At 43.8% G+C, this 15,287-nt stretch overlaps 1 protein-coding gene across 1 annotated transcript in view; it reads left to right on the top strand.

Moving 5' to 3' along the window:
• The window catches only part of col14a1a (collagen, type XIV, alpha 1a), a 139,957-nt gene extending 127,175 nt beyond the window's left edge, over positions 1–12,782 (top strand). Inside the window, exons 43-48 of the mRNA XM_030102838.1 lie at positions 1,478–1,513; positions 3,575–3,641; positions 3,782–3,973; positions 7,224–7,301; positions 8,914–9,069; positions 12,668–12,782. Of these exons, the coding sequence (XP_029958698.1) occupies positions 1,478–1,513; positions 3,575–3,641; positions 3,782–3,973; positions 7,224–7,301; positions 8,914–9,069; positions 12,668–12,696 (558 nt within the window). The 3' untranslated portion in view covers positions 12,697–12,782. The remainder of the gene's footprint in view (positions 1–1,477; positions 1,514–3,574; positions 3,642–3,781; positions 3,974–7,223; positions 7,302–8,913; positions 9,070–12,667) is intronic.
• The last annotated feature ends 2,505 nt before the right edge of the window (positions 12,783–15,287 follow it).

The raw sequence follows: 15,287 nt of genomic DNA, 5'->3' as shown, positions 1-15,287 counted from the left end.
CTGGAGGGATGGTTGGCATTTTCCTTCATTGTGGCATTTCTGACCTCAAGAAAGTAGCAAGTCCTACCACTTCTGGTGAAACGGAGACATCAGGAAATGAGCTGAATGATAGTGGATTCATCCAACTGAAGGGAGGCCGACTACTGCAAGTCTAAACCTGATCGTGTAATGTTAAACCCAAATTGTCCTGTTATGGGAATAAAATGATACATATGGAAAAGGTTATGCCCCATATATCAGGTTCAGTGCACACAGAACTTGTTATTTTCACATGGAAGTCAGGGGGCTCGTCATGTGGAGTAGAGCTGATTCTCTGTGATGTGTTGAGTGTGTGACTGCGAGACCACGGGTGTCCCACCCGGACCAGACGCCGTTTCTAAATGTGGTTTCCAGGTATTCCACCACCTGTGGCTTTCTTAATTTATTGAGCTTGTTCTGGTTGAGAGAGGTCTTGTGTTTGCCAGTTGTGACAGAAAAAAACAGTCCGTGTGACTGTTTTATCAGTCCATGTCCATTTAGCTGGAGAAGTCTCCTTAGACATCGCTTACATAAAGGAACAATCATTTTGATTGAAATCATTAAAAAAAAAAGTTCAGGTTCATACACGAGAGACCGTCGTCTTTCTTTCCCTCTTCGACGCCGGGATAGTTTGACTTGGCTCTTCTAAGTCACTCTGATAAGATAGGAGACATTTATATGCCAAAGAAGACTCACAACATCCAGAATGACTCACAGAAGAGGTCCAGTACAAGACTTTTACTGTTGGTTCCTGCACTGCGATTCAGAGGCTGTGTCGAATGCTGGCAAGGCCTTTCTACCATGTGTGATATGATATGCATTAGATATCCGAGTCCTGCACCCGCACACACACACACACACACACACACACACACACAGCCAGGCGGTCAGTGGTCAAGGCCAGAGACCCGCTCCCAAAATAAACAAGCCTTTATTCAAAAGCTGTAAGGTTTTCTGTTTGCAGACATGTATTTTGGGGTGTTTGCATGTGCATTTTATCTTAAACAGGAAGCCCTCCGTTTACACTCATCTCCTCTGGCATCTAGACCAGGGCTGTGCAGCTGAGGTTAATTGCAGACTCTAAATTTCCAATTGGTATGTGTGTGTGTGTGTGTGTGTGTGTGTGTGTGTGTGTGTGTGTGTGTGTGTGTGTGTGAGTGTGTTTGCCCAGTGATGGAGTATTGAACTGTTGAGGCTGTACCCTGAATTCACCCAGAGTCAGCTGATGCTGCAGCCCTGAAGGTGGATAAGGAGGGATTGAAGCTGGACGGATCACTTTACAATTAGCGCCGCAAAAAGATGAAGTGACAGTTGGAGAGATAGAGAGTAATGTGAATAGAGCCAATAAAGGAAGGAGGCTAACAGAAATGAGCGTGGCTTTTTTTTTTTTTTTTTTTTTTTTTTTGTTTCTCAGGCTATAGTTGACTGTTTATTCTCCTCTTGTGCTTTTATGTTCCAGGGTCCTGCTGGCACCAAAGGCGATAAGGGAGAAAGAGTAAGTCATTCCACTTTGGCCAGCGTTTGGAGCAAATCAAGTTTTATGGCTCCGTTTTGCAGTGAAAATATAGTTATTCTGCTGAAGTAAGGCTCTGACAATGAGTCGCTGAGACTTCACACCCTTGTTTCGTAGAAATTGCATTATTGCGCAGTACACAGCCACCGCTTCCCCGCTCCTTTTTTTTTTTTTTTCCTGCACAAGCGTTCACTTTATTTTACTTTCACTGCCTCAACCTCGTTTAAGGCACACCAAATCAAATCAGTGTTGGTGGTTAAAATTCACAGCAGAGCAGGGCCTGTGTTTTTTTTTTTTCTTTTTGCTGACACAGTAGCGAGGCCATCAGTGCCGAGGGCTTGAGAGACACACAACTTGCCGGCTTGAAATGAACTTGTAATTTCTGCTTCTGCTCCATTTTATCAACTGTTGGGGACGTTCGTACCTTGCCGCAGTTAATTTTAGCACAGGACTCCACATGAAAGTGCCTGGGAAAAAAAAAAAAAAGAAGAAGAATAAGAAGAAGAAGAAATACATGAGTGGATTTTCTCCTCTCCTCAGTGTCGTACATGAGGGGACCAGGCTGTGAATTAAAGCAGTTAGAATCTGATTAGTATCTTGTAGTGTGGAAGTCATGTCAGTCCCTCAGTGATTCATGCAGTAATAACTTCAGTGAGCAGCAGCGGGGAAAAAAAAAGAAAGAAAAATAAACGCTCAACGTGAAGCGTTTTTCTCTTAACATTTTTCTGCTGCGTGCGCCGTAATGCACGTCACATCAAATGAGCGCCTGATGATAATGATCACAGAGCGGCGCGGGACGCTGATGGAGCAGATAGCTTTATTCAAACGTTTGTTCTTTTGAACATGATCATATATTGTTTTTATTAGAGGCTTTAACTCATCTCACACATAGCTATTCAAGATGAATCTACATCTTTTTATGAGACTGTTATTTTAGTAGGTATTCCAGTGATTTAGTTTTTTTTTTTTTAAGGAGGGTTAGAGAAAGATGGATTCAGAAGAACAAAGGCTCGGATCAGCTGACTGTTGAGTTTCTTTTGTGGGCCAATTTCCAAAACCACTGACTCCTACACTCCCCATATTATGAATCAATTGCATTTTTGTATTAAATATGATCAGGGGTTATGTTTTTCCAACCTTGGAAAGCTTTTCCAGAGCCACATAAGACTTTATGAAACTAAGCTGAGGAGACACCGTAACATTTAAACCTTGGAGGTACAACATGGAAGGAAATCTATTTGGTAGGACTTTTTAAAAACTTAGGATCCAATTTTTAAAAAGTGACACATGTTGTTTTAGTTTTTCGTGTTTCTGTGCAAAGCAGAGTGTGCAGGTGAGGCACAATAAAAATAACAGATGGCAGATTATGGTGAAAGGATTAATTATTTGAACCATTCTTCTGCTCTTTTCTGGTTTGGAAGTAGCACAACCTACAATTTAGAGCGTCTGCTTCAGATCAGTGAGAACCACTTTGCAGAGAACTGAAGCTTCGCATTATATTTTCGCATGTCAAAGAAAATCATAATGAAACACTTTCTACGATCAAGACCAGACCTGCAAAGCAAAAAAGTTTATTTTGAAAGGTTCTGCATTTGTGCTCAGATGAGTGTTTTGTGTCTGCCAGCTTCTGGCTTCACCGTTCTGATAAATCAGAGATATGAGAGAGAGTCCAGAGCCGCTTTTTCACACAAAACGAGGCCAAAGAGAATTTAGATTTTTTTTTCTTTCCTAAGTTGTGTTAGACAGTGTTGTTAGGAAAACAATTTTCTTTTAATGCAGTAAATTTCCCCTAAAATAAATTGAAACATTTGATGTAATTAAATGGTAATACTGTATTTAATTCCATGTTGCTGTCTTGAGGTTGTGCTGCTTCGTGTTGCTACTATAAAAAGTTGAATGTGGAATTGAGGTGGAGTTTACTCATTAAACATCCACAAAGCGCCCGCCCACCTCTTCATCAACCGCCGGCTGGTCTGGAAGTTTTTTGCTGTCGCGTTTCCCCGACTGGAGCGGCGGCGTCAGTGTGCTGTGTTTGCTCTGCAGGGCGACGTGCAGTCCCAGGCTGCTGTGAGAGCTATTGCACGGCAAGTGTGCGAGCAGCTCATCCAGAGTGAGTAATCAGTGGCATTTACACATCAACATGCGCACACAGTTTCTCCGCTGGAAAAGTTCCGTCTGACCTTTTCCTGGCTGCACTTTTTTTTTATTTTTTATGTGCTCTTTTTAATTTGTCTTCCTCGCCTCTTCCAGGCCATTTGTCTCGCTATAACTCCATCCTGAACCAGATCCCCGTCCAGTCGGCGGTGTCGGTCCGGACAGTGCCCGGACCACCCGGAGAGCCGGGCAGAAGGGGCTCCCCGGGTCCTCAGGGAGAGCAAGGACCGCCCGGCAGGCCAGGCTTCCCGGGCGCTAACGGCCAGAACGGCCAGCCGGGAGAGAGAGGTGAGACAGGAAACACGTTTGAAGATGTGGCGAGCAATGATAGAGAATATAACACACAGAATGTCCTTTTCTAAAACAGTGAGTGCTCAAAGTGTTTGGTCTGGTTTTTATTCCTTCCTACAGATGTACGTTTTATGTTTTTAGTCCTGATTGACAGGAAATTCCAAGTTTTTGTAAAGCCAGAGAACACTATAGAAATTCATATTTGAAATGTTACTTGAGACCAATAAGAAGGATCCACTCATCCATCTTTTACACTGCTTTATTAAATCCGGGGCTGAGCGGTGTTGGAGCTGATCCCAGCTGACTCGCAGGATCACCACAGGTCTCCGGTTCATCATCGGGCTCAAAGACATTCAGTCACATCGAATCACAGGCCTAAAAATCCCGGTGTTGGACTTTAGGATGAAACTCATACATTCACGGTGAAATCATGCAAACAGCACAGAGAAAGGCCTGGAAGCAGAGCCTTTCCTGTTAGGAGGCAACTGAAAAATGATTTGAGAAGTTAAAGTAAATGCTGGTCGTCTGGAGTCAGACCGGTGCAGTCTGCTGCTCCTCTTTGGAATATACTAAAGCAGGGGTGTCAAACTTAAGGCCTGTGGGCCAAAACCGGACTACAAGAAACTCCAATCTGGCCTGCCAAGAAAATTGTAAAAATTCTAAATTATCTGGACTTTTTAACACATTTTATAAGAGTAGCGGACAGATCACTGAGACCCGAGGTGAAATATCGGCGATACTGCTGTGAAAGACGCAAGAGCAGTAGTTTGGTGGAGGTCTGAGCTCTCCCAGTGCTTTTCTGGTTTCCTATTGAGTCTATTTGTAAAATTGTGAATGCAGTAATTAACAGAGTGCAACAAAACACAATTGTTACCATGATATGAACCAAATTCTCTGATGGGCCAACAAAACAGTCACAAAATGTGGATAATTTCTAAAACAGCTAATTTCTCCTGAGACTGAACTGGATTTTCCATTTGTGCAAAGATGCTCGCGTGGATATGATCTCACAAAGCTAAACACTGGATTGCATTTCCCACATCGTGAACACCAGTAGCCAGGACGCAGCTGCTTGCTTGCTGTATTTTGCGCTGCTCCACTCAGCGGACGGACTCTCCGTCGGGTCAGAAGCTCCACGTGGTTCAGTCCCGGTCAGAAAACAGCAACGCCAAAATCCATGAGGTCATTCTCCTGCCACGAGCCCTCGGAGGAGGATCGGGCTTTATGAGGCCTTCATCACACACACACACACACACACACACTCAGGAAAGCTGAGAACGGTTGAGACTTGTGTCGGGAAGCGTCCAGCAGGGTTACGTCCTCTTCTGTGGTTCAAGCCCGCGGATCGTTAATGTCATCTGGGAGAAGCTCGGTGACGTTTATGATCTGTAGCCGCCACTCGCACATACACACTAATTTACTGTTTTATAGGCTGGAGTGAAACTGGAGGAAGCCAAATATTAAAAGATGTATGTCTTAACTCGAGAAATGATGGTTAGTGTGGAGCAGCCAGAGACCAGACCAAAGCCGCTCTCAGAGTCAAATTTATGAGTTTATTTGTAAGTAAAATTAACAAAACAGATTCTACATAAAATATCGTTTCGGGACAGAAAGACAGCGAGTCAGCGCCCTGACAGCATAGAGACGAGACCGCCGTCGCAGTGAGGCTTTATTTGAGGCAACATAAAATGTTTTCTCCTCAGCCTCGTTGTGTTCACTTCCCTTTTACCGACGCAATTGATTAAGGCGATCATAAAAGCAGCAGAACAGAAAATCTGCGAATCACGGCTTTATGTGGCGCTCTAATTTTGGAGCGTACAAGAAATATTCAGTGAGGTCATTCAGACAGCTGCAGCACTTTGGGTTCATCATACTTTTTATTAAGCGGATCATTGAGGCGTGATATATCCAGCGCGCTCTCTGCAGAAGTTTACAGTGTATTAACAATGCTGGAATTAGAAATGAAAGACCTTGGAGGGAATAGAGAAATGCAGGTTTACTCCAGTAAAAATAGCAATACTCAGGTGTATCCCTCAAAAAACGGCAAGTGTCAAAAGAGTTAGAGAGTTGAAAGAAAAAAATACTGCTGCAGAAAAGTGAGTGACATGATTTTTTATGACATTTTACAGTCTTTGACAGTAATGCGTCTCTTCACTACAGCAGCGTCTGCTGTCCAGGCTGGTTGAGATGGAGGTGATGTGACAGGGGTTGGCTTCACAACAGATTATTTAAACAAAAACCAAAATAAAATAAAATAAAATAAAATAAAAAATCATCCAATATCTCATGAGACCAGTAGTGAACAGTTGGACCCAGTTAAAGAACGGGAAAATGCAATTTACGCCCTGGACGGGTCACCAGTTCATCAAAGGACAGAGAGACAGAAAACCACGTTCACATTCGCACCAATGAGCAGTTTCGGAGTTCCAGAATGCCAAAGTTCACTCCATGGTGCGCTGCTCTGCCCTTTGTATTTCCCCTCGTGTTTGTGGCCCTCTGTTAAAAAGTTTGGACAAACTGTGTGGAGTTTAATTAATATCAGAAAAAAAACACCTCTTCTTGTCAGCCAGCCTCTGCGTGGAGTTTGCTCCTGTATGGATTACACAAACCGTGGCCAGACAGGAAGGTTTAAACCGGAGAATTTAACAGAAGCAGCCACCTGGAGGTCTCCTCATGGACAAAACTGTGTTCAAGTCAAAAATCCTGAAGATGCCTCTGTTTTTTTGTTTGTTTTTTTCGTGCTTCCTGATTTCGCTGTGCGGCTTGTTTCGACGTCCGCCCGCTGGCGAGCCCGCCCGTTAGCGACGCCCACCCATCTGGCCGAGCGGCCGCTGCCGGGTGATGGAAAACTCCTCAGTAACTCTGCACACTTTATGTATTTCCAGTAATGCTGCCATATTCAGTAATATTGCCAAAGTCCAATTTACACCCAGTTTGTTCATTATATAATAAAATGCTAAGGCGTCCATCTGCGAGTCACAGGCTTTACAGCCACTGCGTTGCCTCATCTGGCGAAAGATAATGACTCAACAGACGTGTGTTCTAATGGAAATCTGTGAGATTATAACTTTAAGTCGTGTTTTAGTACCTCAGGACCGGTTTTAATCTCTCTATGTGGAGAACTGCATGGCCACTGAAGAGAGTAAACGTGACTTGTGTCAACCTGTGTGTGTGTGTGTGTGTGTGTGTGTGTGTGTGTGTGTGTGTGTGTGTGCGTGTGCGTGTGCGTGTGTGTGTGTGTCTCCAGGTCCTCCTGGAGATAAAGGAGAAAAAGGGAGTCCGGGGGTTGGAAATCAAGGACCTCGAGGACCACCCGGACCACCTGGTAAATATCACGCATTCCCTTCAGCGGTTAAAGGTTATTCTTTGTATTTTGGGGGAGTGATCTCGTATTTGATGCCTTCTACATTTCCCCTTGTTTCTGTTAAACCAAAGCACACCGGAGGGTCTGTTTCACGAGACGACCGTGCAGGGTAGAGTTTTCACCGACAGTAACCGTTGTCCCACAGCGGTCCTCCGTGCACGGCGCTGCTTCTGTAACAGCTACAGATCAGCTTCTGTACAATCCCGTCTGTTGCCAAGTAGCACAGAAATCCTATAATGGTGAATTTGTGAAAACAAACATGCTGAAGGCTGCAGAAGTCAAGTTCCCTGATAAACGATAAGCCTTCGCCAACATTATCTCGGAGGGAAACAGTGCAGCAGTGAGGTTTTCAGAACTTTTAGAAGATTTTGGCGTCCGAATGAAACTCAAATGTAAGTAATCTGTTGCAGTTTTGAATATAATGGAGTTTGAAAGAAAATATAAGCCAGAGCTGGAGAACTTATTCAATATGTCACTTTATTTTTGCATCAATAGACGTTAAAAAAAAAAAAATAGCTTCATGTCGTTATCTTGACTATTGCACGGCAACAAAGAGAAATGTTTGGAGTTGTTGTTGAAGCAAAATGAGTTTGACACGCTGTATGCTTAGTGGTATCTCAAATAATTCCTTGGTCCAAAGGTCCAGATATGATAACTTTGCTTTATTCTCCCTGTGGGCATTAGTTCTTTTGGATTTCAGTGTGTAAGATGTTTTTCTTTGTTTCTCCCTCGAAACAAAACCCACAAAACGTTTCAAATATTGAAACAATGGAATTAAATCGCACAGAGAATTAATGCGTTTTGGATTTGCTTCACTCTCCGTTGAGTTTCGGCTTGAAAACAGCGAGCAGACGGTTTGGGCCGTGAATATAATTCCCAGTATTGATTTCTCTCTGCGCGTCGTGTGGAATCTGAGGTTTGTGTTATGAAAATATGTCAGTGCTGGGATTTTTCTGTTTACTGCAATCAATACTCAGAACAAGCCGACAAAACTCCCTGGAAACTTTTTCATGATCATATAGCAGTATTAAAAAAAAAAAAAAGAAAGAAAGAAAAGGAGAAGAAAGACGGGGACATGAAAAGGGAAGCGTCTACTGACAAAAGGCTTCTCTGTCGCTATCTTCCATCTATATGTGCGAGGATAATATTAGCACTTGGTAAATGAAACTCCCCTAAAAATATTGATTTCCCATTTCTGCTCACTGCTGATGAAGCCGTTCCTCCTGTGAGGAGGGAGCAGAGAGGCCTCTGGCTGTATTTGAGCGCAGAGCCGTGTTCCTCCTGCTGCTGCCCTCCGGACGTCCACCATCATCTCCCTTTATCCGCCGGTGACAGGCGGAGCAGACGCTGCCCGCCACACTCTCATTTCTTTATGCCGCGTTGCTGCAGCAGCACCAGAAGAGGATTTAGAGCAGATTGAGGAGGTGATAGTGCGCTGACAGAATGTACCCCCGATGGCAGGTTTTCACTTTATTTTCCTGCAGTCAGTCTCTCTCTCTGCTATCTGCTCTCATCCGGCGTCGTGCAGCCACGTTCCGCCGTTAACCCGTCTTCTGCCCCCCACCACCACCAGGCCTCCCCGGCGAGGGCAGGACGGGCAGCCAGGGCCCGCCCGGTCGGCCCGGGAACGCAGGCACCGCGGGGAGACCGGGAAATCCAGGCAGCTCGGGACCCCCGGGCCCACCTGGGTACTGTGACCAGAACTCCTGTTTGGGATACAACGTGGGAGGTAAACCGCGCTCCACAACACGCCACAATATAGAAAACACCTCACTGTGGCAGTATAAAACATGATTTATTACATTCTGATTCTGCTCCTCTGGAGTCACTCATTATCTGCTTGTTTTCCAGTTGCAGCACAGGTGGCCACACCAATACTAAAAATAATGAAGTTGCCGACAAACTCATTAATCAGCACATTTATCTGCTTACGCCGCCACACTGTATGGCTTCATACGTAAATATGTTCTGTCCCCAGATGATGCTCCTTTTTTTTTTTTAACCGTTGGAGAACTTCAAACACGTTCAGTACAGATTCAAGTGAGCCGGAGAATCTGAGCAGTTCAGACTGATGTGAAGACTGTAGGAAAGAGGAGATCAGATCAGTGTGTTTTGCAGTCGAAGCACATTTCGTCACCACAGAGAGGATGTAATTTAAATAATAACAAGATAAAAAATGTAGCTTGTTTTCTGTTTGCATAAGTGCAGTTGTTGGGTTGTGAGGGCTTCAGAAACACAGATGACCTATACTTAACCTCGCACTTGAACGCCTCGCCAAAAGACGGAGCGCCCGCATTGTGTTAGAAGGCTGCAAAATATGGTACAGGCTCTCACTGGTGTTTTGTTTTTCATTCATTCTCCTTGTGAACCACACAGACACACAAAAAATGATAATTCGAATTTCAGTCCATTTTGACACAGACTGTTTTAGAGTTGATGCAAGATCAGGATACAGGATGATTCGACCTTTCCTTCTCCATTAAGTGAAATGAAATGAACAACACACCACAGGAGCTTGTGGACACAAAATAAAATAGCTTTGATTGAAAAAAATCAAATATCCGTTATGATCCCTCTTCTTTGGAGGGCATGAAGAATGCACTCTGAAAACATTGCTGGAACACAGATTGACTCAGAATGTGATAGAAAAAAAAACAAAACACCTAAACTGCGTTGAGTCCCTAACAAGTAATAAATAATTCATACCTAATCGTTTGCACATTATCGTATATCATAATTAACGGCTCTTGGGATCTACAGTGAAGAAAATCCTCCTATTATACTCTTAACTCTTTGAACTCTGGTCTTTATGTATAGTTTGCAACTGTTGTTAAAGTTAGCGCAACAAAAATATCTTTTTTTAGAGATGAACCAGTACGTTACCCCTCCAAACAATGCAGATGTGAAAGATAACAGCGAGTAGAATAAGTCAAGTTGTGTCAGCTAAAATTTAAAAAAAATGATGTGGCTGTGTTGACATGGTCATGTTCTGCTTCGACCAGAACAAATACCGTTTCATGATTCTATATTTGCTCCTGAAACTCTTATTTACTCGTTTTAATTGTATTTTCCTGATAATTCCCCGTCAGGATCATATTAAATGTTGCCTCCCCACCCAGCCTTTCCGTCTAATAAAGCGTGTTTTATAGGTACAGGAGTGTGAAATATAGTTTTCACAGTGACAGCTGGCCCCGAGATGGTTATTGTTCTTGTAAAAGCTCTCAGAGAATTGGAGAGTAATCTGACTTTTATGGTTGTTCCACTGTGAAGTTTATACATTCATGTCCGCGCTGATGGATTAAGAAGCTAACAGGCCAAAGCTATTTGTCTTTGTCGAGATCTCATAAAGTGTGCCGTCACATTCCCACACACACACACACACACACACACACACACACACACACACACACACACACACACACACACACACACAAAACCTTGGATACTGGTGCTGATGAAGACCTTGCTGGACTTTGCAGGCCATCTCAAATCGCCCTGATGATGTATCGTCTGCTAAAAGCAGCTGATGGACGAGACGTTACTTCATCCATCAAACCAGATTTGTTTTATAGCATCAAATTCCACACCAAATGTTTTTTTGTTTTATGACTTAAAAGACTCCTGTCTTTTATTCCTGAATATCCGAGTATTAAATACAACCTCGCCGACCACTTCAATGGACGATCGCAACTTTCAAATGAACCATGCTAACCATAAATTTCTTTTGACCTTAAACTTTGCTGTGCTTTGTAGATTTTAAAGGTCACTGTCTTCCTTCCTTGTTTCCTTATTTCTCTTGTAACTCTGTACACAGTATAAAACTGTGTCAGCAGGTTAGCGCGACCTCGCTCAGGTGCTGCAGTTCAGCAGCCGCGGTCTGGAAACAAGAACACGCTGCTTCATTTAGTTGCTTATGGTTGATTAATGAAAAAAGGTTTTTTTAATCAAAAGTAATAGACTGCAACTCTTAAAACACTAGTAAAGTTCTTCAACTAAATCATACATGCAGATTCATTAAACATTTGTTGCATCCACATGAATATGAATTTCTATTATTTTTCAATGAAAACTGAGCCTCCCCAAAGCTGCAAATGCAGGACTTTGTTTTCAGATATTTCACTGCATCTTTTGTTAAAAGCCATAGTTTAAAATGACATAAAACATAAAATGGCATGTTCGACTTGTTACGGTTTAAAAAGAAAACAATACAAGTTGTTGGTGACCGTTGACAGCAAACATCAGTCTGATACGAACCATCAGAGAAGCTCCTGAACACAACATCAGGCTGACAAACAGAAGATGCCGAGTTGAGCGTAAAGCCTGAAAACAGGAACAGTCTGGAGGCAGCCGGATTGTTGCTTGCGGCCAAGAACTAATCCAACACGTAGCGTTGTGAAAGCTACACTTCACAGACTGTTAGCACCTCTGAACTGGAGTCGGGCTCGCTGTTTGCCTCTGGCTCCAGTCTTTATGTTAAACTTATTACCTGCTGGCTGCGCTTTTGTATTCACGGTCCCACGCCGCCTGTGGTATTGATCTCCTTTCAAAAAAAATGAGCATCTTTTGCATTCCAGGTTTTATTAAATCTCAAGTACTGAACGCAGGTACATTTTTCAAAAACAAAACTCTAAAGGGTGAGATTCATGTTTGTTTCAGGAATATTGTAGTCCGTATTTCTGACAGAACGTGTTCCTGCAGCCTCCCTCCAGTGTCAGCGAACACATGCTCTGATAATGTCTGTTGTGTGTATGAAAATGCTTTTATTTAAAGCAACACAGGATAACTGTAACTCACGTAGCATGTCTTTTTTTTCTGCGTTGGAAATCTGTGTTTGTCCTTTCTTGTGTCAAGAAAGAGAAATAGAGATTTTCAAACATGATGAATGTCTTCAATAACTGTTTAAACTGAACTCATTGTATTACTTGGGATCAGGATGAGAATCAGACTTTTTCTGTTTTTCAAAGAGAAAAACTGATACCACCACTGATTGTTTTTTTTTTAAACCTCTTGAAGCTCTTCAACTTTATTTTCACCCATTATAGATTAACTAGAATTTGGTCAGATTAAGAGAACAACAGGCTATTTCATGTGAATAAGACAGATCAAGCTTTATTCATTTAATCTGCATTCTGAGATCTTGCACTGAAACCCAATCCAGGACCAAAAACCAAGTGGTAACAACTAGTCCAGCGGTGGTGACCCTGGATTCCCGTCAGTGGTGGTTGAAAGGTGTAACTCTGAGGTGTCTGTGGGTTTTCCCTCCTGATGAAAGGTAACATTCTCTCTCTCTGGCTCTCTTCTCCCCTCCCTTTCTTTCTGGGCTGAAGTTCAAGAGGACTATCGGAATGATTACTGAGGAGCGTCCCACAATCATCTTCCTCTCCTTCTACTCCTCCTCCTCATCCTCCTCCTCCTCTGCCCAGTTCAAACAGATTACACTGAGAGATGCGATAGCGCTAAACACTCTCCAACGGCTGCCATATTCCTCACACCGAATACGTCCCGACACCCTTAATCTATTTTCTGCAGCAGTTTTTTTTTGTTTGTTTGTTAAATCTATTCTCGAACCCTACATGTATTTATTGTTGGATCACAGCCACAATTTAAACAGAACGTGGTCTTCTGATCTACTCAAGGCGTCATTCTCAGCGTTTGGTCTTTATTCACATCATGTCTGAATTCATTTCTACCATCAGTTAAGCTTTTTGATTAGAGCTGCTTCGTTACACGGGCGCTTTCCTCATTTGACTGTCTCAAGGACAAAAAAAAAAAGGGATCCGCTTACCTTCCCACAAGACCAAACAAAACCCCACAATGCCGCTGTGACGGCGGGCGCCGCCAATCTCTGAGCCATCTGTCAGCAGACACTCGTGCGCACAATGCTTTGCCGCGGCAGCCTCCTCGCCGTCCCGCTTCAAGCTCAAACCTCGTCAAAGCTAATCTCATCTTTCAGAGCCAGATGAATCGCCTAAATAAAGATGAATGGCTTTGATGCTGATTGGCTGCTTTCACCGCTGAACAGCCCCGCTATCTGATCATCTCACCCACCGTACGATGGGCAGAAAATCTCAATTAGACCCACCGAGTGATGGGATCTTTTTCATTCCTCGAAAAATGATCACATCAGGGCAACAAGGGGTTGAAATTCCTTTTGTTTCTTTTTCCAGCTTGATGAAACCATTTGTTCATTAATCCAATTTTTTTGGGACTGTTTCGGGTCTCAGATCTGCTTGTTTTGTCTTAAACAAGCTCATTTCGCCGTGGATGAAATGAGAAGCATTAACCGCTGACAATATTTCTGACCTTCTGTGAAGTTCCTTCTCTCTGTTGCATGCGTCGCATTACTGCTGTGCCTCGGTCCAAACACCCCCTCTGCCCGCTCGTTGACCTTTGATTGCCATCCTGCCTCCGTGTTGCTTTTAAATAGTCGTGGCATTCACGACGGTTTACGGTCGGCCTTCGGTTAACCCTTCGACAGCATGCCGCTGCTGCTTTGTGTTGGCTGTGGCGATCCGAAAAACAAACTGACCCCAGATATTACCGCCGCCGCAGTCCAACAGTTGCCCCACGGCGGCTACCAGCCCTACAACCCGCCGTACAACCCCGCCGCCGCGCTGACCTACAACTACCAGGGAGGAGGGGGCGAGGAGGAGGAGGAGGAGGAAGAGGAGGAGGAGGAAGACCAGGACCCTTATTACCGTGGCTATCCCCCTCAGTACTATCCCCAGCATCCTTCTCAGTTGGCATACGGTGACCATGGTTACCACTCAAGCCCCACCCACTCGGAGGACGTGGAGCTGCGGTCGCCGGGCGTCGCCAGGAGGTTCTCGCGTCACGCTGTGAAGGAGGGTAACGAGGAAGGACTTTAGAAGGAGGGCGGACTCACCTGAAGTGCTTGAGCCCTGCACGACACACACACACATACACACACATACACACACACACACACACACACGGCTCCCCCCTCCCCCCATGTGACACTGTGTAAATAGCTCCGTGGACTGTTGTATGATATCTCTGTAAAAAGGGAGGTCCAAAAAGTGCCTGATCAATGTTGTCCAGTGGTGACGTAAAAGAGGTGAGACCTGTCCTGACCTTCAGCGGACTCTGGGACGGAGTCCTCGTTCTGTGTGCGACGCTGCATGTCTCCTTCCAGCCCGGTGTGTAACAGGACACGTGCATCTTGCAGTCCACTCCCAGGAGGACGATGAGCTGGCTGCATTAGTACAGGCCACTTTTTTTATACGATGACGAACCGCGTTTCCCGTTTCCATGCCGTCTCTGTTCCGGTGTGTTAAATGACGTGTGTCCAGTATTGTTCAATTTGCTTCTCTTTACAAATTTTTTTTGAGTTGAAGCCCATGGGATAAAAGACACATTTCTCCCAGTTCCCCTTTATTTTCTATTAACATGTTCATTTTTGTTGATCAGCTACAAAAGGATTATCAATTAACGATTTTTTTTTTCTTTTTTGTTCTTTTCACCACATTTCCTCAGTTTCTCTTCATTGATAATGTTCCTTCAGATCACAGCTCAACCTGCGGGGGTGTGAAATGCACGTCAACTGTAAATGTCAATCAAATCTGGCACACAACCCCTTATTTGAAGCATTTTTACCACAAAAATATGTAAATATAAAGTTTAAAATACGACTCAGACACCATTTCCCCTGTGTTTTTTTTCTCCTGATATGAGAGATCAAGTTTTCCTTTAAATTATCATCCTTATGTAAAACTTTGGCAGTCGTTTCATCTTGTCCTGTGACATTTCATTTTGTTGTCACAAAGATGGACGGCGTCCGATCTCAGTGGGAACAAATCAGTGCGGAGTTGCTCGGCGTTGCCGCCTCACATTTCTTTTATTTCTCTTATGCAAATTGGGGCCTGCTCACTGTGGGAGCTGTTTTTTTTGCTCACTGGCTGAACTCTGACCTCCTGCCAGAATGAG

This window comes from Salarias fasciatus, chromosome 11 (assembly GCF_902148845.1).
Source record: "Salarias fasciatus chromosome 11, fSalaFa1.1, whole genome shotgun sequence".
Lineage (NCBI taxonomy): Eukaryota > Metazoa > Chordata > Actinopteri > Blenniiformes > Blenniidae > Salarias > Salarias fasciatus.
The sequence above is the reverse complement of the archived record's forward strand: the minus strand, read 5'-3'. Positions and strand labels throughout refer to the sequence as shown.